This window comes from Sus scrofa, chromosome 7, assembly GCF_054392235.1.
Source record: "Sus scrofa isolate SSC_HxYL_T2T_F1_AM1 chromosome 7, Sscrofa_HxYL_maternal_Yorkshire_Landrace_v2.0, whole genome shotgun sequence".
NCBI lineage: Eukaryota > Metazoa > Chordata > Mammalia > Artiodactyla > Suidae > Sus > Sus scrofa.
Genome location: NC_139389.1, coordinates 107,328,535 through 107,351,977, shown reverse-complemented (window position 1 = coordinate 107,351,977; position 23,443 = coordinate 107,328,535). Strand labels below are relative to the sequence as shown.

Genomic DNA, 23,443 nt, shown 5'->3' with positions numbered 1-23,443 from the left:
ATAAAATCCATTATTTAAATAATGGAGAAAAACCATATAATCATATCAATAGCTGCTGAAAATGCATTTGACAAAATTTATCTCATTCCTAATAAAACTCTAATGGTAATAGAATGAAACAAATGTGTCACAAGCTATTTACCAAAAACTAACAGTAAATATTGTCCTTCATGGTGAAATATGAAAATAATTTCCATTAAAAGCACCATTATAATTTGGAAAGTTGGAAAACAGAAATATTATTGTTTTGTTTCTGATGAAAGGATTACAAAGAAAAACTGAGAGACTAGTTAAAGAAAGATAAGATAATTCGGTAGAGGGAATAGATTTTAAAATAAGTGTAAAGCTCAAGATCTTTATTAGATGTAGAAATGGGAAAAAGCATTGCATTTACAATACCAACAAAAATAATAAAATACTTAGATATAAATCTAATAAGACATAGGACCTTGATAAAGAAAAATGTAATATATTCTTATTAGTAGTATAAAAATACAGAGATCTGAATAAATGCAAAGGCATGTCATGTTCTTGGATATAAAGATAGTAATTTAGAATGTTTTCTCCACAAAACAGTATATATATTTAATACTGTTCCATTTGGGGTGCCCATAGGGTTTTTATTAATTAGATCAAATAATCTAAAACTTTACACAAAGGATAACTGAGATACCGTGGAAAAAAAGATACCAGAACTTATTAGTATAAGAATTGTTGGTACTGAATTATTAGAGCAGTGGACTGCAACTGAGAATCTAGAATTGCTACACACAAGGGGTTAATACATAACAAAGGAAGCACCTGAATTCAGTAGATGAAGGATGAACTACTTTTTAAATGTCATTGATTCAGCTGGTTATTCTGCCAGAAGAAAGTAAATTTGGACCCTTAGCTTACTTTATATCCACAAATAAATTCCAGATGGAAAAAAGATAAATGTAAAAAATAAATATTTTATAAGGTAATTTAGGAGGCTACATGTATTTTCTGAGGATTGAGGAGATATTTTTAACCAGGACTGGAAACCTAGAAAAAATAAATATATTGGACTAAAATTTTTTAAACATTTTATATTATAAATGGTGTCATAAACTAAGCGGGCAAATCATAATATCTGTAATACTGATGGTAGTCAAAGACTTAATTTCTTTTTTTTTTTCAGGGCCTTGCAGCATGTGGAGATTCTCAGGCTAGGGGTCGAATTGGAGCTGTAGCCACCAGCCTATGCCACAGCCACAGCAATGCTAGATCTGAGCCACATCTGTAACCTACACCATAGCTCACGGCTATGCCAGATCCTTAACCCGCTGGGCGAAGCTAGGGATTGAACCTGTGTCCTTGTGGATACTAGTCAGATTCGTTTCCACTGAACCATGATGGGAACTCCAAAAGACTTAATTTCTATAAAGTTAATCTTAACAAATTTTAGCTCTTATAAATTGACAATAAAAATACTAAGTAATGCAATAGAAAAATGAGCACAGATCAAATCCAGATAGCCTCTTCCATATAAAAAGATGCTCAGATTTCTTGGTGGTCAGGACAAGGCCATTGGCAGAAACTTCCATAAACTAGAAAAGATCAGGGCCTGTCTTTTCTGCACTGAACACAGCAGAGATGCTGGGTTTTACAAGCTATTTATGAGCTGGATTTTAGCCCCATCTCACTGTGTGCAAGCACACAAGGCATGCTGTGGTCTGGACTAAAAGAAATGCAAATTAATAATAAAATATTGCTTTATAGCAGTGAACTGGCAAAAACTTAAGCTATGATACCTGTTGCCAGCAGGGATGTGGGGGAAGTGTGCTCTCATATACTGAGGTTGTAAAGTGCTCCAGCCCTTTTGGAAGGCAATCTGGCAATATCTATTAAAATTAAAAATACATATTCCCCTTGACCCCAGACTCCTACTCCTAGGCATCTATTCCATAAAAATAAAAGCACTAATTTGTAAGGACATGTGTGTGAGAATGTTTATTGCAGTGTTGTTTGTAGCTGCCAAGAACTGGAAACACGGTGAATGGCGATTAATCAGGGAATGGCTGAAAAATTAAAATTTATTACTCCATAGAATATTTCATGGTCATTAAATGGAATGAATTATAGCCTTGCCAGATGTCTGAGAGACAGTTCCATGAGATACTGGTGAGTGAGAAAAGCAAGATGCAAAATGAGTGTAATATGATTCCATTATGGCAAGTAACAACCAAAAAAACCTCCTAAATATGTGCTGTATGTGAATATGTCTTTGTGAGTGTGTATGATAACAAAAGGAACTGTATGTGGACACACTCTAGCTTGTTAATGTTGAGGAAAGAGAGGAAAAGAGGGAAAAGTTTGCCCAGGATAAAAACAGCAAGTATGATATAATTCCAGTTTCCTGGAAAATTGTGGGACTCTTTGTGCGTAGGTGTGTATGCACATATGTATGTGTGTATGTAAATGCCCCAAAAGAAGTTCACCTCAGTGTCACTCGTTAGGATGATGAGATTTCAGTGGAATTTTATTTTTCTAATTTTTAAAATTTTTTATATTTTTAGGGCTGCACCCATGGCATATGGAGGTTCCCAGGCTAGGGGTCGAATTGGAGCTACAGCTGCTGTCCTACACCACAGCCACAGCAATGCCAGATCCAAGCCACATCTTCAGCCTACACCACGGCTCATAGCAACGCCAGATCCTTAATCCACTGAGCGAGGCCAGGGATTGAATCCTCAACCTCATGTTTCCTAGTCGGATTCGTTTCTGCTGTGCCACGATGGGAACTCCTGGACTTTTATTTTCACGATTGTTTCTTTATATATTGTTTTAATTCTTTATAATGAACATGTATTGTTTTTATATCCAGGAAGGAAATGAAGTTATTTTCGTTTTGAAAATAAAAATAACAAAAACCAAATAAACATCAAACTAGAAATCCTAAAATGGCCCATGACACACACATTCTTATTTATAGTTGGTTGGAGGGGACTCGGCCCAAAAAGGGGATGGAAAAGAATGAACAATGCAAAGGATCTGTTGCTCTGAAGTACTGACTCCATCGCAAATTATGGGGCAGGTGGGAAAATGTTTAAAGTTGCACGTATATTTGTTATAGTACCTTTTTTTGGTTGGTTTCACTGTGTCAGCAGAATTTGCTGTTTTTTGTAAACATTTAGAAACTTTCAGTAGAGGTTGGGTATTGGGATATTTGTTTTTTCTTTTTGGGAGAACACAGCGGAGGTTGGAAGGTCATGAGAGGGGAAAGGACAGTATACGGAAGAGTTTGGGAGACCTCTCCAGCAGCTGGGTTCACTGGTTCAGTGTTGCCTGCTGCTTTGAAAGTATAGAGTCTTATCCATTTGAGAAAGAGGTTTCCTGCTTGCTTTGCAGATGGCTAATGAAAATAGCATTATGTGATGTTACAAACTCAGCATTGCAAATTTTAGATTTGAGAATAAAATTCATTGCTTTTTGTTTTGGACTTGAGAGAAGAGTTACTTGGATTGGGGTTTAGAGATTGGGAAACTTGTTGACCTAGTTTCAAGTTGATGCAGGTAGTTAGCCTGGATTTGCTTTTATTCCATTACCCTTTTGAAAACCGAAGGAAGAAAAACCCCAAACTTTTCTGCCTGTAAAATGAGCAGCCTGAGAATTTGTCTGAGGGTCGTTAGAGATTTAAATGGGCTCATGTGGATGAAGTGCTTTAGAGCAGAGCTTTTACTTGGGAAGCACGACGTGTAATTTATATTATTATATCAATATTTTCTCATAGGTTGGGCTTGACTGTACAGTACACACTTTCTTTTGAAATGGCTAATATATGGTATTGATAAATAGTTTAAGATTATGAGATACTGTGTGAATAACTTTGTATGTAATACTTAATTCAACACTGTGAACTTGAGGGCACGAGTTCTATTTGGTGGCAAAATTAAGTCAATGGTTACTTATAGTTGCCTCATGATGAGACTTAGGGATTTGATAGAATATTAAAAATACTTATGGGAGCTCCATCGTGGCTCAGTGGTTAGTGAATCTGACTAGGAACCATGAGGTTGCGGGTTCGATCCCTGGCCTTGCTCAGTGGGTTAAGGATCCAGTGTTGCCGTGAGCTTTGGTGTAGGTCAAAGACGCAGCTCGGATCCCACATTGCTGTGGCTGTGGTGTAGGCCAGTGGCTACAGCTGTGATTTGACCCTTGGCCTGGAAACCTCCATATGCCGCAGGAGCGACCCTAGAAATGGCAAAAAGACAAAAAAACAAAAACAAAACCAACCCCCCCCCCGTGTGATTTCCTTAAATAAATGTGGTTTTCAATAAAATCATGTGTTACTCTTTTGGGTATGGACACATAGAAAGTATAGTTCTATGGTATATCTCGCAGATTTGTCCAGGGTGTCTTTTTCTTTTTGTCATTTTAGGGCCACACCTGTGGTATATGGAAGTTCTCAGGCTAGGGGTGGAATTGGAGCTGCAGCAGCTGGCTTACGCCAGCAACGTGGGGCCTGAGCTGTGTCTGCAGCTTGCTGCAGCGCCAGATCCTTAACCCACTGAGATCCTTAACCCACTGAGATTGAACCAGAGGTTGAACCCGCATCCTCATGGATACTAGTTGGATTTGTTACCCCTGAGCCTCAGTGGGAACTCCAAGGGTGTCTATTTCTAATAATTAAAAAAACCATTTCAATACTATGATGAGGATGAATTAGGGGATTTTGCTCTTGGGTTTGGTGTTTTGTTTCATCCAGTTATAAAGTCCCATCACCTGTATGACCTCTGTAGTTCAGAGAGCAGAGTCTTAGAATGCCATTACTTTGTACCTCCTTCATCCTCCTAGAGTTCTGGATAAGCTATTTTGACCCATCCACCGGGGGAACACTCCTAGTGTTGGAAGGTCTGGAGCCCCGAATGGCAGGAGATGAGAAGGCCTAATTCCTCCTGTGCTAGCTGTCAACTAGCAAAAGAAACCCCCTGCAGGGCTTCCAGATTTTAAAAGTACCATGTTGCTTAATGACAATTGTGGGAGTGCAGAGCAAATGCAGAAGGACTCTGCCCCTCTCCTACCTCATTCCCCATTTCTTTTATTTATTTATTTTTTTTGTCTTTTCTAGGGCCGCACTCCCGGCATATGGAGGTTCCCAGGCTAGGGGTCAAATCGGAGCTGTAGCCACCAGCCTACACCAGAGCCACAGCAACGCGGGATCCGAGCTGCGTCTGCGACCTGCACCACAGCTCATGGCAACGCTGGATCCTTAACCCACTGAGCGAGGCTAGGGATCGAACCCGCAACCTCATGGCTCCTAGTTGGATTCGCTAACGACTGAGACACGACAGGAACTCCTCCCCATTTCTTTTAAAACAGAAACCAGTCAGTTGTGCTGACCTGTGATAGCCTGAATTTTTTACTGCCAGCGCTCACCTGTCTGCCTCACTTTGGAAAGGGCTTTGTCTGAGGGACAGATTTGTATCCATTTCCTAGCAGCACCATGTTCCCTGGATGCATTTAAGGCATCTGGTCTCCCTTTATTCTCTTGGTCCTGGAAAGAAGATTGGGATCATTTGAGTTCTCAATCTGTGCTGTGGGCACCTCTCTCCAGAATGTCTGAGGCATAAATCTGTCTGACTTCTCGGCCAAAGGGATAGTCATGGGAAGCATCAACCATCAAGAGGTGTGGCCTGTGGAGCTTTTCCAAAAGGCAGGGCCGGGCATCTTAGGCCATTCTGCTGGATCTTCAATTTCAAGTAATTGACCATTCAGGGGCCATAAATATGGGCTGAAGAAAAAAACTTAGATTCTCATGGAAAGAAGTTAAGGGTGTCATAGATTTCATAAATGAAGAGATTAACATGGTGCCTGTCATACATTCACACTGAAGTTGTATAGGTTTTGTCTCTGCAAGTTCTGAAAGCAGAGAAAATGAAGGTTCCAGTGCCTTGCTGACTATCCCAGCAATCCAGGTATTCTGATCAAAGTAGATCCTTGCATGCCAGGGCTGGGGATTTTTTCCCCCTAAAAAATCTGGAATTCCCGTGTGCCTCAGTGTGTTAAGTATCTGGTGTAGTCACTGCAGTGGCTCAGGTCCCGCTGAGGTGTGCATTCAATCCCTGGCCCTGGAACTTCTGCATGGCATGGGTGTGGCCGAAACAAACAAACAAACAAACGAACAAAAACCAACCTGCAATCCTCCTGGGCAAAATTGGAATAGCCAGGGAGTCTTTGCTCCATATATTGCCAAATCCACTAATAATAAATTTCTGGCAACAAAAGAAACTGGACTGGCAAGTGATTTGAGGTAAGTCTCTGTGGTTGATTTTTCTTCCCCTCATAGAGAATAATAGATTTAATGCCAAAATAGCTTTGGCTGTGGAACTGGGCATTTTTTCTCCACCTGACTCAGCATGGATGACAAATAAATCAACTATGCTTTACTGCTTTAACAGTATGTGGGATTATGGGTAATCTTTTCTTAGAGGCAAACTATGATCCCACTTCCCTCAACTTTGTAGAAGGATTCACTGAAACTCAGGAAAAGGCGACTTGCTTTTATGGTACCATGCACATTTGATTGACCCGGTGAAGCAGTTCCTTAATTTCAGCCTGGTGACCGTGCCGTGGTTCTTACTCAACTGCATCACTCAGAAAGTATCCTGAAATTTGACAATCAAGTTTTCCATTTCTGTATTGTTTGACAGGTGGCGTACTCATTACACGTCAATGCCCTGTAATGACACGGTACTGTCTGCCATGAACTTAATGCCATTAAATCATTCAACAAACATTTTGTGAATACCTACGATGTTCCAGAGCTTCATGTCAGAAGGACTCACCTGTATCATCCTGATGCTTTTTCAACTCTTTTCTGCCTGGGATGTATCCAGGTAAACATTGCTGTTGTTGGCAGTTTCTTCCAGGGTTGGAACCCTGCAGGATTTCCTAACTTTTGCCACTTTCAAAATTTGTCTTCCCCACCAACTGACACTAGAGGGCGCTCAATTGCCAGTAACAAATTTGGGCCCTTGGATTTTGTGCATTATTTCAAGACACTGGCTTTTTTTTTTTTTTTTTTTTTAGTAAAGAAGGGTTGTACAACTCCATCCTCCTTCTAATGGGGTGTCAAAAGAGAATATGTTCTAACATGTACTAGATGTTGGTTACTATTACAGCTTTCTCCTTGAAAATCAACATTTCAGGAATCCCTGAAATATTCCTGCTAACAGCGAGTGATTTGCCAGTGCTCACATCCTAGATATGACATTTAATCACATCCTATTGTCATCCACCACATCCACATCTAATTCCATGATATCCCCATAGGAAATTCTTGGAAGGACTAACTCCTTTATAAATTCACAGAATTTACTGACAGGCCAATTTGGTTCTCATTTTGCTTTCTGTTACTTCTAATGCCCTTTTCCCTTGAGCACAGGGACATCTTGCCACCCTTTTAGGCCCAGGATCATTTCCCTCTGACTCCCCTGAACTTCACAATCCCTTATCTTCTGTTCTTTTCCTTTGTACCTCTGTACCTTTTGTACCTTTGTACCTTTGTGCTGGTACTTGTACCAGTACCTACTTTTTCATCCTTTTTCTAAGGAGAAGGGAGAAGTATTTCTCAAGTGTTGACTATGGTCGGTTGTTGGTTGCTCCTCTTTATGTTACTTACACTATCAACGTGTGTTCTTTCCAGCAACCCTTAGACACTGGTATCAATGTCCTCATTTTACAGATGAATAAACTGAGGTTCAGGATTAAATCACAGGCCAGAGGTTGTGTACCTTGTAAGAACCAGGATTTAATTTCAAGGATTATGCTTCTGGACCTCCCTCTTTTCTCAGACTTTCATACTCTTAGAGTGTTTTCATCTGTGTTTCTAGTCATATCATTCCTTGTCATGTTCCTTGGTTTTACCATATGAAAGTTTAACCAAAAGCCACAATTTATGATAAATGCTAGCTAAAAACATTATAAAAATGAAAATGGACCCTAGTACTGATGAAACCAGCCCTCCTGCACCCAGTATAACTAAGGATTAAAAAGAAATCAAACTTGGGATAAGAGTAGCTTTGGTCATTACGTGATATAGACTATTTGTTCAGTCCTTGCTTTATGAGATTTCACCTTAGGATGCATCCTAAGGTAGCTAATATATAAGATTACAATACTTACATTTGTCTTTATAGAAAGACTTACCAGAAATCCAGAGGCCTTCATAATTTCTGTTCATGAGCTCATTTCTTTGGTCATAGTTATAACTTAAAGAGTTCAAGCTTTTCATGGCAAGGAATTTCTGTGTTACTTGGTTTGAAGTAAGAGGCTAATATGAATATAGAATTGTCACGTTTAAAGTTGAATTCCCTCCAGTAGACTATTTTTCTACTGTCTAATGCAGTTCTAAGAAATGGCCATAGAAATTTCTGGGTTAGTGGGCTTCTAGCATTTATTATGAATAGAGACTAAGAAAAAACTTTATTGAGATATAAATTCACATATTGTACAATTTCACCTAGTTAAAGTATATGATTGAATGGGTTTTGTTGTATTCACAGATATGTGTAACCATCACCATAGTCACTTTTAGAACATTTTCATTACCTCAGGAAGAAGTCCTGTATACTTTAGCTACTATCCTCCTATTCCTCTGCACCTGTCCTCTCCAGCCTTGAGTAACCACTAATATATTTCCAGTATCTATGGGTTGCGCTGTGCTGGACTTTCATATGAATGGAATCATATAGAGCGTAGTCTTTTGCCACTGACTTCATTCACTTAGCATAGCGTTTTCAAGATTTATCCATGTAGGAGTTCCCTGATGGCCTAGCAGCATTGTCACAATTGTGACATGGGTTTGATCCCTGGCCTGGGAATTTCTGCATGATGCAGGCACAGCCAAAAAAAAAAAAAAAAAATTTATCTATGTCATTGCATGTATCAGTAAGTACTTTATTCTTTTTTTATGGCTGAATAATATCCTATTGTGTGGATACACCACCTTCTGTTTATCCATTCATCTGGATAATGTTCATGCCCATCAACAGATGAATGGATAAACAAAAGGTGGTGTATGTATATATATTTTGTCTTTTTACAGCTGCACCCGTGGCATGTGGAAGTTCCCAGGCTAGAGGTCACATCAGAGCCTCAGCTGCTGGCCTACAGCACAGGCCACAGCATTGTGGGATGAGCCGCTTCTGCAACCTACGCTGCAGCTTGTGGCAATTGCTGATCCTTAACGCAGTGAGCAAGGCCAGGGATCAAACCTACATCCTCATGGATACTAGTTGGTTTCTTAACCCGCTGAGCCACAGCAGGGACTCGTAAGTATATTTTAATATAGCTATGGATAAAAATCTGTGAAAGCTAAAAGTAGCAAGTGACTACTTAGAGATCTATTTAATCTACCTAGGTTTATATCCAAGCTATGAAATGGATACAATTAAAGTATTTAATATCAGATTTATAAAAAGCCTTTTTAGAAACGTGGTTTTCAGAGTCATTCTGAGTGAGCCCACTTGTGTTTAGAAAATAGTCCTGGTTTTCAGAATTATCGGTGAGTTCCAACTATTTCAATATGGAATTTATACAAAGTTTTGTCTGTTGTGCCGGGATAAAATCAGTTGGTTGCTGAGAACAGAAAACATATGGTGACTCTGGGAATCCAGGTACCAAAATAAATCTTATTTCTTGTCTAGACTGTAATAATCTCATTTCATTGGATTTTTGCTTTTCTTCTTTACCAGAACCAGTTGCTTCCATTTTTGTCTCCTTTCTAGCAGTCCCACCTCACTCATCCTCTATTATTATTTTCTTTGCTGTTCCAGACCCTCTTGGGGGAGCGGTCCCAGGCTGGCTGCCCCTGTTGGCTTAGATGCATTTAAAACGTACTGGGTCCTCTGTGGACTCCAGGAACATTTTCTCACCTCCTTTCTTTTTCCTCCTGAGTAGAGTAAATATGGAGTTGCGGTCCTTTTGCAGCTAGCTGTGCAGGCTAGAGTTCATCGCCTAGAGCGTCAGAAGAGAAAACATCTGCAATTCAGCAGGCCTCTGTCCCCCTCTTTGCCAGGGTGTGGGACATTTTAGGTCTTGTGGCTTCTGTCCATATCTCCTGCTTGTGGACACCTATTTTTATATGGTGGTGTAAATATCTGCAGAACAACCGGACTGAGAATGCTCTCCTGTGCTTGGCTCTTCCACTTCTCCTGGATGAGTCCTGCCTAATGACAGAGTAGAAGCCTGAGGTCATGTCAGTGGTGTGAGTGAGGGAAACAGGTGCCTTGGAGTGTCACCATGCTTAAAGCAATACCCTGCAGAAAGCCCTCTTTGGGGGCTCTCAGGGCAGTCACTTTTGCAGCTGAAAAGTTTTTTTAACCTAGGAAATGGCTGAGAGGGTGGGTACAGTCTGAAGGGAAATTGGTTCATTGATGTCTCAGTCCCAACGTGGTTCTAGTTGCTCCCCATGGAGGTAATGGTGGAAGGAAGTTCCCCCTGTCCTCGGCCTGTTCCTTTCTCAGAATTCTTCTCTGCAGGAGGACCTTGCCAGTTGATTTGATTTAGGTTGTAAAAGCTGCCGGGATTTCAGATACGGTGTCCATGTGGATGGACTGAGGGAGGACTTGGAAAATTTGGATTTGGCAGGTAGATGGGGGGGTTGCTATCTTAAAAAAAAAAGACATGGTTAGAGTGCCATAACCAGTGCCTCTCTTAGAAAGAGCAGAGGCCCACTTGTGATTGTCTGGCATTAGGGAGGGAGAAAAGGGGCTGGGGCCAATTCACAGAGTAGACTGTGATTACTCTGGGTGATTTGAGTGGAGAAAGTTCCTGTATAAAAATATCCCATCTGATGCCTTTCCTGGTGCCTGAGGTTCTAATCAAGCCACTGCTTCTGCGTGCGTGTGTGCGTGCGTGTGTGTGCGTGTGTGTGTGTGTGTGTGTGTGTGTGTGTGTGTGTGTGCCTGCCCCATAAAGTCTTGATCTCTTCTTTGTGAAGGTTTTGGGGTGTCCTGGAATCCCCTCCTAAGATGCAACTACCCAGGAGGGAGACCTCTTTAAGCTGATACAGAGCAATCCCTTAGGGAAAGGGTGGGGATTAGCAGAACAGGACTTGGAAGAGGCCCTCCCTCAGTCCATCCACATGGACACCATATCTGAAATCCCGGCAGCTTTTACAACCTAAATCAAATCAACTGGCAAGGTCCTCCTGCAGAGAAGAATTCTGAGAAAGGAGCGGGCCGAGGGCATGGAAGGTAGAGTCCATTGAGAAAGGAAAAGGCAAAGGAAAGGGGCTTAAGAGAATCCCAGCTTGTGTCACCATTCGCTCAGGGGAAGAGACTTAAATTAACATTAGGGGGGAGATTGGGGGATAAGGGATTAAGATTTCTAGTAAAGCAAGCCCCTCTCCTACAACAGAAAGTCCAAGGACTTTGTTGGTCTCCAGCCTTCTGCCTTGGCCTTGACTTTATGTTTGTCTAGTCAAGGGCAGGTGGCTGTTGGCATTTCCAGGAGCCAGAAACCTGGCATCATTCTGGGTCCTTCCTGTCTCCCTCAAGCCCACAGCAAGCTGGTCACAAAGTCCTGCAGGTTCTACTTAGAAATCACTGATCTTGCCCCTTATCTTCACCCCAGTGCCACAGCTTCCTGGCAGGTTCCCAGCCCTCCAGCTCAGCCTCTTTCTAATCCATGGTCATATTGCTGCTGAAATAAGCTTTCTAAAAAGGCAACTGCTTCATTTTCACTCCTAGCTTAAAATCTTTCAGTGTCTCTGATTGCCTTTGAGATAAAGCTTCACATCTCTTAGCATCCTTTGGCACACCATCACCCAACTTGCCTAACTTTTTCTGTTTCACTCATCCCCCTGCAACTGCCTTCTTACTAAGGGATCCCCTGAAATCATGATGCCCTCTCTCATCTCCCCTAGGCTTTTATATGTGCTGCCACCCCTGCAGGGACATCTTTTCTTCCACAGGTCATTAGACACTCAGCTTGGGGATCACCTCTTCTAAGAGGACAACCCTGGGCTTCCTGTCTGGTTGGTGCCCCCTATTCTTCTGCCTCATGGCATCATCACTGCCTGCTCCCCCCTCCTCTCCCTTTCAAATACGAGTCCTTTAAAGATGGGGACTGTCGCAGGTCTCAGTGTACCCCAAGGCCCAGCAGAAAGGAGCATGGTGGCACAGAATAGGGAATCTACAAATATTTGCTGAATTAGCTGCTCTTAGGTAATGTTTTGGGTCTGGAATGCCTTTTATTCCTTGGCTCATTTCTAAAATCTACCCAGCCAAGGTTAAATGAAATGTGACCTTCTCCATGAAGCCTTTCCCTCCCCCAGTGTGAGAGGAACTCCACTGAAGCTCTTTGGCATATATCACTTCTCCCTTGTTTTTATTTATTTATTTATTTATTTGGTCTTTTTGTCTTTTTAGGGCCACACCGCTGGCATATGGAAGTTCCCAGGCTAGGGGTCTAATTGGAGCTGTAGCCACCGGCCTACACCACAGCCACCACAATGCCAGATCCGAGCCATGTCTGCGACCTACACCACAGCTCACGGTAACACCAGATCCTTAACCCATTGAGCGAGGCCAGGAATGGAACCCATGTCCTCATGGATACTAGTTGGGTTCGTTAACTGCTGAGCCACAACGAGAACTCCACTTATCCCTTGTTTTATACCAATTTATGAAAATCTCATTATCATGAAGACTTGAAAACCCAAAGGAGTGAATGTACTCCGTAAACACCCAAGGATGCAGCCATTGAGATTATGGGCACCATGCCAGGAAAACGCGAGACCGCCTGGGCAGGCCACTTTTCCCTTTTAAGTCACATCAAGTAATTACTCTGCTTGCTTGTAGGGTTGGACCTACTATTTTTATTCTCTCTCCAGATGGATAGGAATTGCTTTTTGAGGGTTGTTTCCATGTCTGGTTTATTTTTATTTCACCACCTGTGCCTAGCACAATGGTTCCCTCATAGAAAGCCTCTGATAGGTGAATGAATGAATGCACTGGGACAGTGGAAGCAATATGCATTGGTTTCAGTTCGACTGTTCCCTGAAATAGGTTTCAGAGATCTGGTCCTAGAAATATCTCCCATATCCAGACTTTGATGTATATATATGTGTGTGTATATATATATATATATATTTTTTTTTTTTCCCCCTGTGCTTTGAGGTTTTGTAAATAGATTAAGAACCCATCCACCTACATCCCCAAGAAAAGAGAAAAACAGATTGCAAGTGTTGATGCCCCCTCTTCAGCTCAGTGCCTAGAACATACCAGAGCCAGTTTCTGGATCTGAGGGAACAGGATGGCCAACCAGCTGCCAAGGCCACGATTGACTGTTCTGTGGGTGAATGGAGGGATTGAGGGTGAGCTTGTTCTTGTTTTTTTTTAAACCCCCGGGACTTCAAACTCCTTCAGCTCCAGAGCCCACTGGGAACTGCCTTTATTTTGGATGCTTTTGTGGTATACTTCCTCTTTCAAATGAACTCTTTGTGGAGCCCTGCATTTCCTCTCACTTTTCTCTCTTATTTCCATGTGCCTTAAAGAAATTGGCTGGAAAGGCCCCCGATACTTAATATAGAAATGCCAGTTTTCCGGAGTTCCTGTCTTGGCACAGTGGTTAACGAATCCGACTAGGAACCATGAGGTTGCGGGTTCGATCCCTGGCCTTGCTGAGTGGGTTAAGGATCCGGCGTTGCCGTGAGCTGTGGTGTAGGTCGCAGACTCGGCTCGGATCCCGCATTGCTGTGGCTCTGGCGTAGGCTGGCAGCTACAGCTCTGATTAGACCCCTAGCCTGGGAACCTCCATATGCTGCAGGAGCGGTCCTAGAAAAGGTAAAAAAAGACCAAAAAAAAAAAAAAAAAAGAAAAAACAAATGCCAATTTTCCATTCTTCTGGATGAGCATCTCCTCACAGTGTGGATTCCTTGTCTGCTGAAACAGTCTTTAAACTTTTTAGGAGAAATGGATTCCAGTGCCCCTATTGGTTCAGGTATTAGGGTCCTTGGTTGCACCCCAGATGTTCCTTTGGACAGGTGGCCTGGAAGACATACTTAAGCTGGACCAGGGAGTTTTGCTAACTGATATCAAAGCTGAATTTGAAGAGGCTACACAGGATGGTTTAACACGATTGAGAGAGGCCTCACCCTTTTTTCCCTAGTCACCTACACTATCTAGAGCAATGCTGTGCAATAGAAACACAATATGAGTATTTTAAAATTTCTTACCAACCTCTTGGGATAGAACATGATGGAAGATATTATGAGAAGAAGAATGTATATATATGCATGACTGGGTCACTATGCTGTACAGCAGACATTGGCATAACACTCTAAATCAATTATACCTTAATAAAAAAATAAATAGAAGAAAATGAGGGCATGTTATAATGGAAAAAAAATAAAATTTCTTAGTAGCCATATTAAAAAAATTAAAAGAAAGAGGTTAAATTGGTTTTAATAACATTTTAAAATTTAATCTAGTAAAGCCAATGTATTGTCATTTCAACAAGTGACCAATATGAAAATTATTGAGATATTTTACATTCTTTTTTTGGTCTTAAGTCTATGATATCTGGTGTGTATTTACACTTAGGGCATATCTGGATTCCAACTAGCCACATTTCCAATGCTTAGGAGCCACTTGTGATTCATAGCTCCCACATTGGACAGCACAGCTCTAGGCTCTCCAGGTGGGGTGGGGAAGAAGTTATCCTGGGCCTGCTCTGTCCTCCAGATTAAGCTACCTAACCAACTAAATCAAGGTGAAAGACATGGGGAGGGATGATAGAATATATTCCAATATGTGACTGTCTCTAGAGCTTTGGTGATGGGATTTGAAAGGTATCTCCCTATTACAGTCAGTAAGAGGATTTTTTTTGGTTTAAGTAGTTACATGACTCCCAATAATAGTCCCATTTATTATTTTGTTTTCATCAAAGTTATTCTCTGCTCATTTTTATTAATGAGTTTAAAACGTAAACTTGGAGTTCCCATTGTGGCACAGTAGTTACCGAATCCGACTAGGAACCATGAGGTTGTAGGTTCAAGCCCTGGCCTTTGCTCAGTGGGTTAAGGATCCGGCGTTGCCATGAGCTGTGGTGCAGGTTGCAGACCTTCGGTCCCTGCCTTTGCTCAGTGGGTTAACAATCGGGCATTGCTGTGAGCTGTGGTGTAGGTTGCAGAGGCGGCTCAGATCCCATATTGCTGTGGCTCTGGTGTAGGCTGGTGGCTACAGCTCCGATTAGACTCCTAGCCTGGGAACCTCCATATACCAGGGGATGGGGCCCTAGAAAAAGCAAAAAGACAAAAAAACAAAAACAAAAAAACATAAGCTTGATGGATAATTTCACTTTCCGATGTCTTTTTATTCAGATCCCCTTCATTGTTTAAGCCAACAGTAAAGGATTCAAAAGCTATATAAGAAATAATAATTGGGAATTCCCATTGTCACTCAGTGGTAAGGAACCTGACTAGTATGCACGAGGACACAGTTTTGATCCCTGGCCTCACTCAGTGGGTTAAAGATAAGGCATTGCTTTGAGCTGTGGTGTATGTAGGTTCGCAGGTACAACTCCAATTTGACCCCTAGCCTGGGAACTTCCATATGCCATGGGTGCGGCCCTAACAAGACCAATAGTAAGCAGCAGCAGCAGCGTGTATTGAGAGCTTGCTATGTGCCAGACACTTGACCTATGTTACCTCATTCAGTCCTGGAAGTAGGTTCTATTATTACTGCTATTTATCAGATGAGGAAACTGAGACATTCAAGTTGCTAAGTAAACTTGCCCAAGATAACCCAGCTGGCAAATAGTGACCTCAGGCAGGTGGATTCCTGAGCCCATACTTCTAAATTATGTACAGCATCTTCTTGCAAAATTAATGTAAAATTTAACATTCTCCCACAAATTTTAGGGCTCTTATTTAAACAAATATCTGCTCTAAACTCCCTTGCTTTTGAGCATTCTGGCAAAAAATGCTCAAAAATGTGCCTTTTTGTGAGGTGAGACCAGTACCTTTGAACAATTTGGCCTTGTCATAGACGGGTCAGACCATCTGCAAATTGACAGAACTTACCTTAATGTAGAAAAAAATCTTGATCTATGACATAAAAACCAAAGTTAATGATAACTTTTATGTCTTATAATTGATAAAAGGTGAATTCAGAAGTCTTGTTTATTTAAGAGAATTAAAATGATGTTCCATTAGGTTACAAAAGGAAAGGCTGTACTACTTGAAACTGTGTCTTTATAAGTTTTTCAATTCAGTCATATAAAATGTAACTTAAATGTTTAAATTCTGGATTAAAATTTAAGAAAGATCTGGTATATCATTTTCAAGTATGCTGGCTATTTAGGAATTATGCTTGTTTCTATATCAGCTTTAGCTCAATAAATGACAATACATGTTTAGAGTGTTTTTTCTTTAATGTATTATATAAATTTGTTTTTCCTCTTTTATTGTCAGCCTTTTTTAGGGCAGGCACTATATTTGTTGCTTATTTGTCAAGCTGCATATAATAAAACATGCTGTTGTCTTCCAGTCTGAATTGCTATGCTTTTAATATCTCAAGAGGCTGTTGGGAGTTCTGACTGATACTTCAAGCTTACACCTCTTGGGTCAGAAAACAGTGTTCGGTTTTTAATGTTGACAAGGCCCATCCCAGGCAAAGTACTAGCTTTTCAACCAATCCCTTGACATTAATAAGGGATTTTTTTCAAACTTTAATTTTAGAAAAGAGGATAACTTTTTCAAACTTCAGGATGTGGTGCAAAGAAGTTACAGAACAATCTATAGAACTTGACTCTGCTATTAACTAGGCAAAAATGGGGGTTAAAAATTTCAAGTCTTACCAACACATGATTCAGTCCTGTTTATCTGTGACTCTGATAGTATATGCAGTTGCACTCTGAAAGTTCTGGAACTTAAAAACTTGTTATTTTATTCATTGCTTGGATGGAGTGCTGAGCAAGGAAGTGAGAGGGCACAGCTTTGAAGAACTGGCAATTTGGCATCTCCTCTCCCCCCTTTTCACCCCTCCCCCACTATCTTAGCTATTTGACCTCATTAAACAACTTTGGATAGTAGCCAGATTTCTGTATGCTAACGAGGCCCCTATTCATGATTTAGTGCGATTTCATCCACCCTGAGCTGCCTGGCTCCTCAGTGGAAGCCTGGCTTCACAGAAGTCTCTCAGTTTTGTCAGGGCTTCGCCAGTGAGGAGTTCGCACGGACTTGAAGCAGACACATTCTCTGAACGCCTCAGGTCACATCTGATTATTCATTAGCAAATTCTTTTCACCTTTTTATCTAATCAGTGAAAGGTGACGCCGGAATCGCGTATGCTACTCCCCGAAAGGGACTCTGGCAACACCCATCTAGGTTCCACAACTTTGTCTCGTTACTCTTTCCGAAGAGCAGAAAGCGTTTGCAAAAGTTCTCTTAAACCACCCCTCCCCTAAGCCTAAAGGTCAGAGCGCCAGGCCCCAGTTGGCTCTCCAGCTCTCTGACCATTTAATTTCCGAAGTTTCTGGTTTGTGCGAGGACAGAGGAGGTGGCAGTGGGCAATTGCCTGAGTGACCACCGCGTATTAAGTAAGGAAAGCCTGGCTGCTGGAGGGAACGAGCCTGACATTGAGACATTCCAGGGGGAGGGGAGTTGCTGTCCTGGAGTCGCCAGGAACGGCGGCACCAGTTCCAAGAAATCAGAGGAAGGTGGCCGAGATAAAGACAACACTTCAGGAATGAGAATATTAAAAAGCCGCAGGACCCAGAGCATTAGTAAGCGGCAGGACACGTGTAGTAATTAGACGAAACGGCACCCTTCCAATTTTTGCACTGGAACGAGGGGAATTGTCCTTTGGGGGATTAAAAACGTAACAGTAAAGCCAAAAGCTAATGAATAGGGTTCAACGGTTTGCTTGCAATACTTAAATATTTTCTGTCCAGGACTTAAATATTTCTGTCCAGGAGCGCAACTCTCTGCAGTTGTTTAGAAAGTAAGGATTCAAACCAAACTAGAATACTCTCGTGCGTCTCCACTTTCCCTCATCCGAAAAGGAGCTCTACGCGCGGTACTGCCCCTTTAAGACCTGCTTGCTCTCGGGCTCTACAAAAGGGAGTGACCTCTGGGCTTTGACAGCTCCCCTAATAACTACCACCGTGCAGGCCCCGCCCACCTGGCGACCAGCCGCGCCGATTGGCCAGCGGGCCGGTATCCCGTGCTCTGATTGGCTCGCCGCTTCCCCTGAGCGAACCTTTAGAACTCTGAGACAGACAATATTCTGTTACATTGTAGCAAAATGGCGACTGTCATTCACAACCCCCTGAAAGCGTAAGTAAGACTAAAAAATGTACATTTTCCTCGTGGTTTCAATATGAAAAAAAAGGCGCCTTCTGCGTGCCGAGCGCTGCCAATGCACTGCGCTTGCAGGCGCCTACAGCCGCGGTGGGGCTTCTCTCTTTTCTTTCAGCTCTTACTTCTTCATTTTTTTTTTTTTTTTTAACCCGGGCGCGCAGAAATGTCAGGAGAGGCAATTAAGAAGAGGAAAATTGGTACATTTGTGTTCTTCTAAATTGGCGGACTGAGGGAGAGGGGTTACTGGCAGGGGAGCCAGGCGCTCGAGTGCTCTACAGCGAGGGGATCCTGGGCAGCTCAGGGACAGCACGGTCCCCAGAGTGCCCAGCTTCTCCGGGCGGTGAGCGCGGCGCGGGGGGCGGCTCAGCTGGGGGCGAGAGCCAGGCTGGGGCCGCCTGGGTGCACTTGGCTGAGCCCGGTGCTTCTGGAGCCCGCAGCCCCCGCCCCGATGCTAGGTCGGCGGGGGTGAGCGGACCGCTGCAGCTCCGGAGTTTTCAGGGCGCTCTCCGCCTTCTGATCGCTTGCGGGGAGTTTGTGCAAACCTTCCGGAGTTGGGAGGACCGCAGGGGGAGCACCGGGTCCCGGGAGCCCTGGGGCCCAGGTGGTTGCCCGGGGCTTTCCTGACGGGGCAGCCCCCAGAGCTTGACTGCGCTTCGGGCGGTCGCCGGTGTGTCTCCGGGTGTTGTTTGTGGGGAACTGCCTGTAATAAATTAACGACTCGGGTTAACTTGGGGTTGATTTGGAGACTGGGAAGCTGCAGGTCTTATGAATGGTGTTCTTGCCTCCTCTGGGTGAATAGTCGAGGCTGGCGAGAGGCAGCCTGGGGCTCCCCGCCCGAGCGGGTAGCGTCTGCTCTCGGCCAGAGCTAGGGGCAGGTGCCTCTGGCCACAGCCGGGAGACTTTGAACGGACGCCCAGATCCGGGACGGAGGGGGGGCGGGCTGGGCGAGGACACGCGGGGGCCAGTCCCCAGGTCCGACAGCCAATTCCTGCCCGCCTTCCTTCCCCCTCCTTTTTATCCTGGCTTCCTTCCTTCCTTCCAATCCGTGGAACTGTTAAGCCGCCAAGTCCGCTAGCGATCGCGGAGCCGGGGGTGGCTTCGGAAAACTAGCGTCGCTCTAAAAGGGGTGCTCTTGGCAGTAATGTTGGCAGAGGGGCACTCCCTCCGGATCGCAGCGCGACGTGGGTGGGGGCTTGCACCCCTGGGATTATGACTTCGCAGCTAGGCTGGAAGCCGCGGGCAAGGGGAGGGGGAGGTGCGGGGGAGGGCATTTCATGGCGAATTCTCTCGCCAGTGCCTGGAGGATGCCCACCTAGGTTCTTTCAACTCAGCGCATCCACGTTCGCACCCGAGGCTCCTCTTGGAGTTGAAAGCCACGTTCGCACTGGGGGAGGGGGGCGGCAGGGGAGTTCTTAACACGAAGGAACTCGCGGGGAGAATGGGACGTGTTTGCACCAGCTTATCTCCTATCGGTAGTAGGAGAAAAGGTTAGGAATGTCCCAGATCTTGGAGTTTTAAATGTATAAATATGTATTAACCCTAAGAGGACATTGGGAGCTGAGGCTGATTAGAGAGCAGCTCTCGGCTTCAGTTCTCGCTTGGAAGCTCTGATACACTACACTTGAACGCTACAGCGTTTCACCCAAGATAGAAAATGTTTTATGGCAGAATAAATGGGCGTAACTTCACCGCATCCTCTCTCCCGGTCCCTCGCGCTGCTACACCGCTGATGCTGTGAGTTTTTACCGAACCCACAGCTGATTTGCAGTTTTCACATTTCCAGCCCAAATCGCGTAGCCGAGCTGATGCCACCTGGTAAACTCAAGTTAGAGGATCTATTTCACATGTGTGCCAGGTTTGTTTCCTTTTGGGAAAGCAGTACCCTAGTTACCCCTGGGCCCGTTTATACGCTGGCGGGGGCAATATCTCTACGCTCTTTAGCTCTTTACTACCGGCTCCGGTTTTTTGTTTTTTGTTTTTGGACAGCAGAAGACTACATGTTTGGGGAGGGTATCTGTATAGGGTGGGGTTAGAAGTGGGGGAAGGGAGAGAGAAGCAGGCTGGTTATTGGAATTAGTTCTGAATTATTACACTTGTACTTTGTATAATTAGAAACAGTTGCAATGCCATGTATTTGTAATTTTGTGTCGTCACACACACCTACATCTTAGCATACCCTTGACATCCAGCCTGCTTTTTCTAGGTGGGAGTTGAGTGGTCATTTATAATTAGCTGCTCCTTTTTGCATCTTGACCCCTTTCCCTGGGGATAAGGAGGTATAAACAATACCCCTACCAGCCCAGCCTTCTGTGCCTTGGACGGCTTTTAAAGTTCTAGCGCAGGGGCACGCACGTTGTTACCGGGAGATCTACATCATCGGCCTTTATTTTTAAAAACACTTTGTTTAATAGATCATCTTGTATATTTCATTTGTTTTTAAAAGTTGCTTATCAGGAAACAATACACACATGAATAAATTATGCATGGGATAAATTAGAACAAAGCGCAGAGACACATCAGGCCGAAGGGATAGATGGCGGTGCTGGGAGGAGGGGAGCAGGGAGAAAGGTTTGGAGAGCTATGTTTTTATCCTCACGTGTCCCTCCTGACAATGAAACGGGGCTGAACGACATTAGCATTTTCTCTGCGTGCCTTCTGAGTCTCTCTCTCCTTTCCCTTAAAAAAAAAAAAAAAAAAAAAAGCCAACAACAAGGACGCCCCCTATAGAAACTGGTCATACAAAGGTTTCCTCTAGGACTGGGGGATAAAGTGGTGGTAGGTTATGCTCTGGGAAGAAACAAGCCCAGGTTTCATGCAACACTGCTGTAGGGCTCTGCCTCATCTGAGTATGGACTATTTTTCATTATACTAGCTTTTTCCATGCGGGACATTCAATAATTCAATAGCCGGAGTAACTGGATGACACAATTTGAATTTCGTTGCTTTGGGGTCTTCTCTAGGGCCCCAAGCTCCTAGAGCTACATCTCCTCTCTCAGCAGTTTAGCTTTCTTCCTGCCTGCCTTTGATCTCCCCACAACTCCCTTTCTTATTCCTCCTCCTTGTACCCTTCACCCCCTTCCTCTCTGAAGCTGACAGCCTGGCTTCTCTGTCTGTTGTCGCCTTTAACATCTTATTACTGCCCAACAGGGTGTTAGAGGCAGAAACAGGAGCTGCCTGGACTGATCAGATCACAAAGGGTACACAGCAGGTGGCCCCACAAGCCAGCAGTCACATCTGGACAAATAGAATTTAAAGCATTGATGGACATGTATGATGTGTAAATAGGTGTTACACATTATTTAATTTAGCAGCTACATTGTCTGAGCCTAGATGTGTGAGTTACCCTTACTTCTTACAGGTACAAGCAAGAAAAGGGCCTTGTAGTGAAGTAAACACTTGTAGGTAATGTAAATACGGATTTGATAAAGGTCTGTGTGTAAGTCTTTTGTGTTGCTTACTGTATTCTTGTTGACTTCTGCATACCTAGGAAACACTGTGTTTAATATAAATTCTAATCTTACTCGATATTCTACTTCAGGTAAGCCACCCTTCCCCAAATCTGCTATCAGTACTTTAAACAACTTACTCTTTTATTGAGTTATCAAAACCCTGGTTTGTATGCGCTTATCTAGGAATGTCTGCCACCTTCTGCCAGACGGGATTATGCACATATGTATCTATTATACTAACTGCCTGCTTAGAAAAGAATGACTATTTTTATTATTTAATTATTCTGTATAAATCAGTAAGGATTTACCCCCAAGTAACTATTTGTTTCTTTAGAGAATGAGACCAGTAAGCATTTGATCATGCTTATAACATGTGAACGTACTTTTTTTTTTTGGTAAACTTTTTTTTTTTTTTTGGTAAAAAGTTTCCCTTGATTGGAGGTATGTGTTTATCTCTCTGTTTTGTTATTAAGGACACAACTCTGGGAGAAGCAAATGTATTTACCCAGCCAAGATTGGACAACTGGTCATGTGTATAGATGCACCTCAAATATTCATCTTTTCATACATTCTATGACCTGGAAACAGTGTATTCTAATCTAAAGTGGTTCTGTGCCTGTGAAAGTTGTGTAATTGTCGCCACTTAGAAGCCAGCCAGACCTCACTCTTGCTGAGGCACTCAGTTTAGATATCAGAGGGGACAGTGTAGGGGGGACACATTCCTGGTTCTAATCTCCTCCTGGCTTTTGCTGTCAGGGTAGGCACTAAGTGGGGAACGTTGGGGTTAGGACTTTGTGAACTTGCAGCCTTTTATGGGTATTTTTTTTAGCCCCTTATGAAAAAGGACCCTCAGACATTTTAAGCAACAGATGCCTAAGAACCACCTTCTCCATCTGCTTCTGGTTGCCACTGGGGGAGGAAAAAAAAGACTTAAATTCTCCAAACTTCATTAGCACACATTATTTTTCAGCAGGAAGAATGTCTGGTTTTGATGAGATACCCATAAAGGATATTAATTTCTGCCAGAACCCAAATGAAGGCATTGTCACAGGGTAAACCTCTGAAAATTGCCGCGCCTGCAGGCCACCTGGGAGACATCCAAGGTCGCCACTTGAAGGGGAGCTGCTCAGTTCTGTAAAGGGGGCTGGAATTCAGAGGCAACTTAATTGGAGACTTCTCATCTTCCTTTGTCTTTCTGAAATCATGCAGGTAGCTGGAATTTAGGTACATCTGAGAAAGACCATAATGTCTAAAGCTGTTTCAGAGCCATCTGCTCAGATCAATGCAAAAAATAAAATGCCACAGTCAACATGTTTTGTTTTGAACGTGCACCAGAAAAAGAAAGGAAACTGAGGCTAATGTTTTAATGGTAGCAGTGTTGGGGACTGGGTCATAAAACAGCATCAGAATCTAGGGCTGTTTATTATCCCATCCTCTGTGAAGTAACTTTGGTGGTTTCTGAGTGTTCTGAAAGTCACCTGAAGACAGAAATGTAGTCCAACATGGCAAGCCCCTGGCCAAAGAAATGCCACAACCACTGAAATAGTTTTTGCTCAGCCAGGGTTTTCCAGCCGGGGGCCCATGTAAGCATGACCCTCACTTTAAATAGTCTTTAAACGTGTAGGTATTTAACAAGGAAAGATAAAAGAATGGCCTGGAG

General features: G+C 43.1%; 1 protein-coding gene across 16 annotated transcripts in view; it reads left to right on the top strand.

Moving 5' to 3' along the window:
* The window catches only part of DPF3 (double PHD fingers 3), a 314,102-nt gene that overhangs the window by 15,991 nt on the left and 274,668 nt on the right, over positions 1–23,443 (top strand). For 5 of the 16 annotated variants that reach the window (XR_014811143.1, XR_014811139.1, XR_014811142.1 and 2 more), the window contains exon 2: positions 6,675–6,860. The exons of 6 other annotated variants lie outside the window; for them this stretch is intronic. Coding sequence is in view for 3 of the 10 variants with exons in the window: in XM_084969787.1 (XP_084825913.1) it covers positions 6,778–6,860 (83 nt within the window). In the remaining 7 variants the exon portion in view is untranslated. Of the gene's footprint in view, positions 1–6,674; positions 6,861–18,265; positions 18,311–23,443 lie in introns of those variants that run through there. 5 more of the 16 variants (XR_002346004.2, XR_014811147.1, XR_014811141.1 and 2 more) reach the window with 1 other exon arrangement.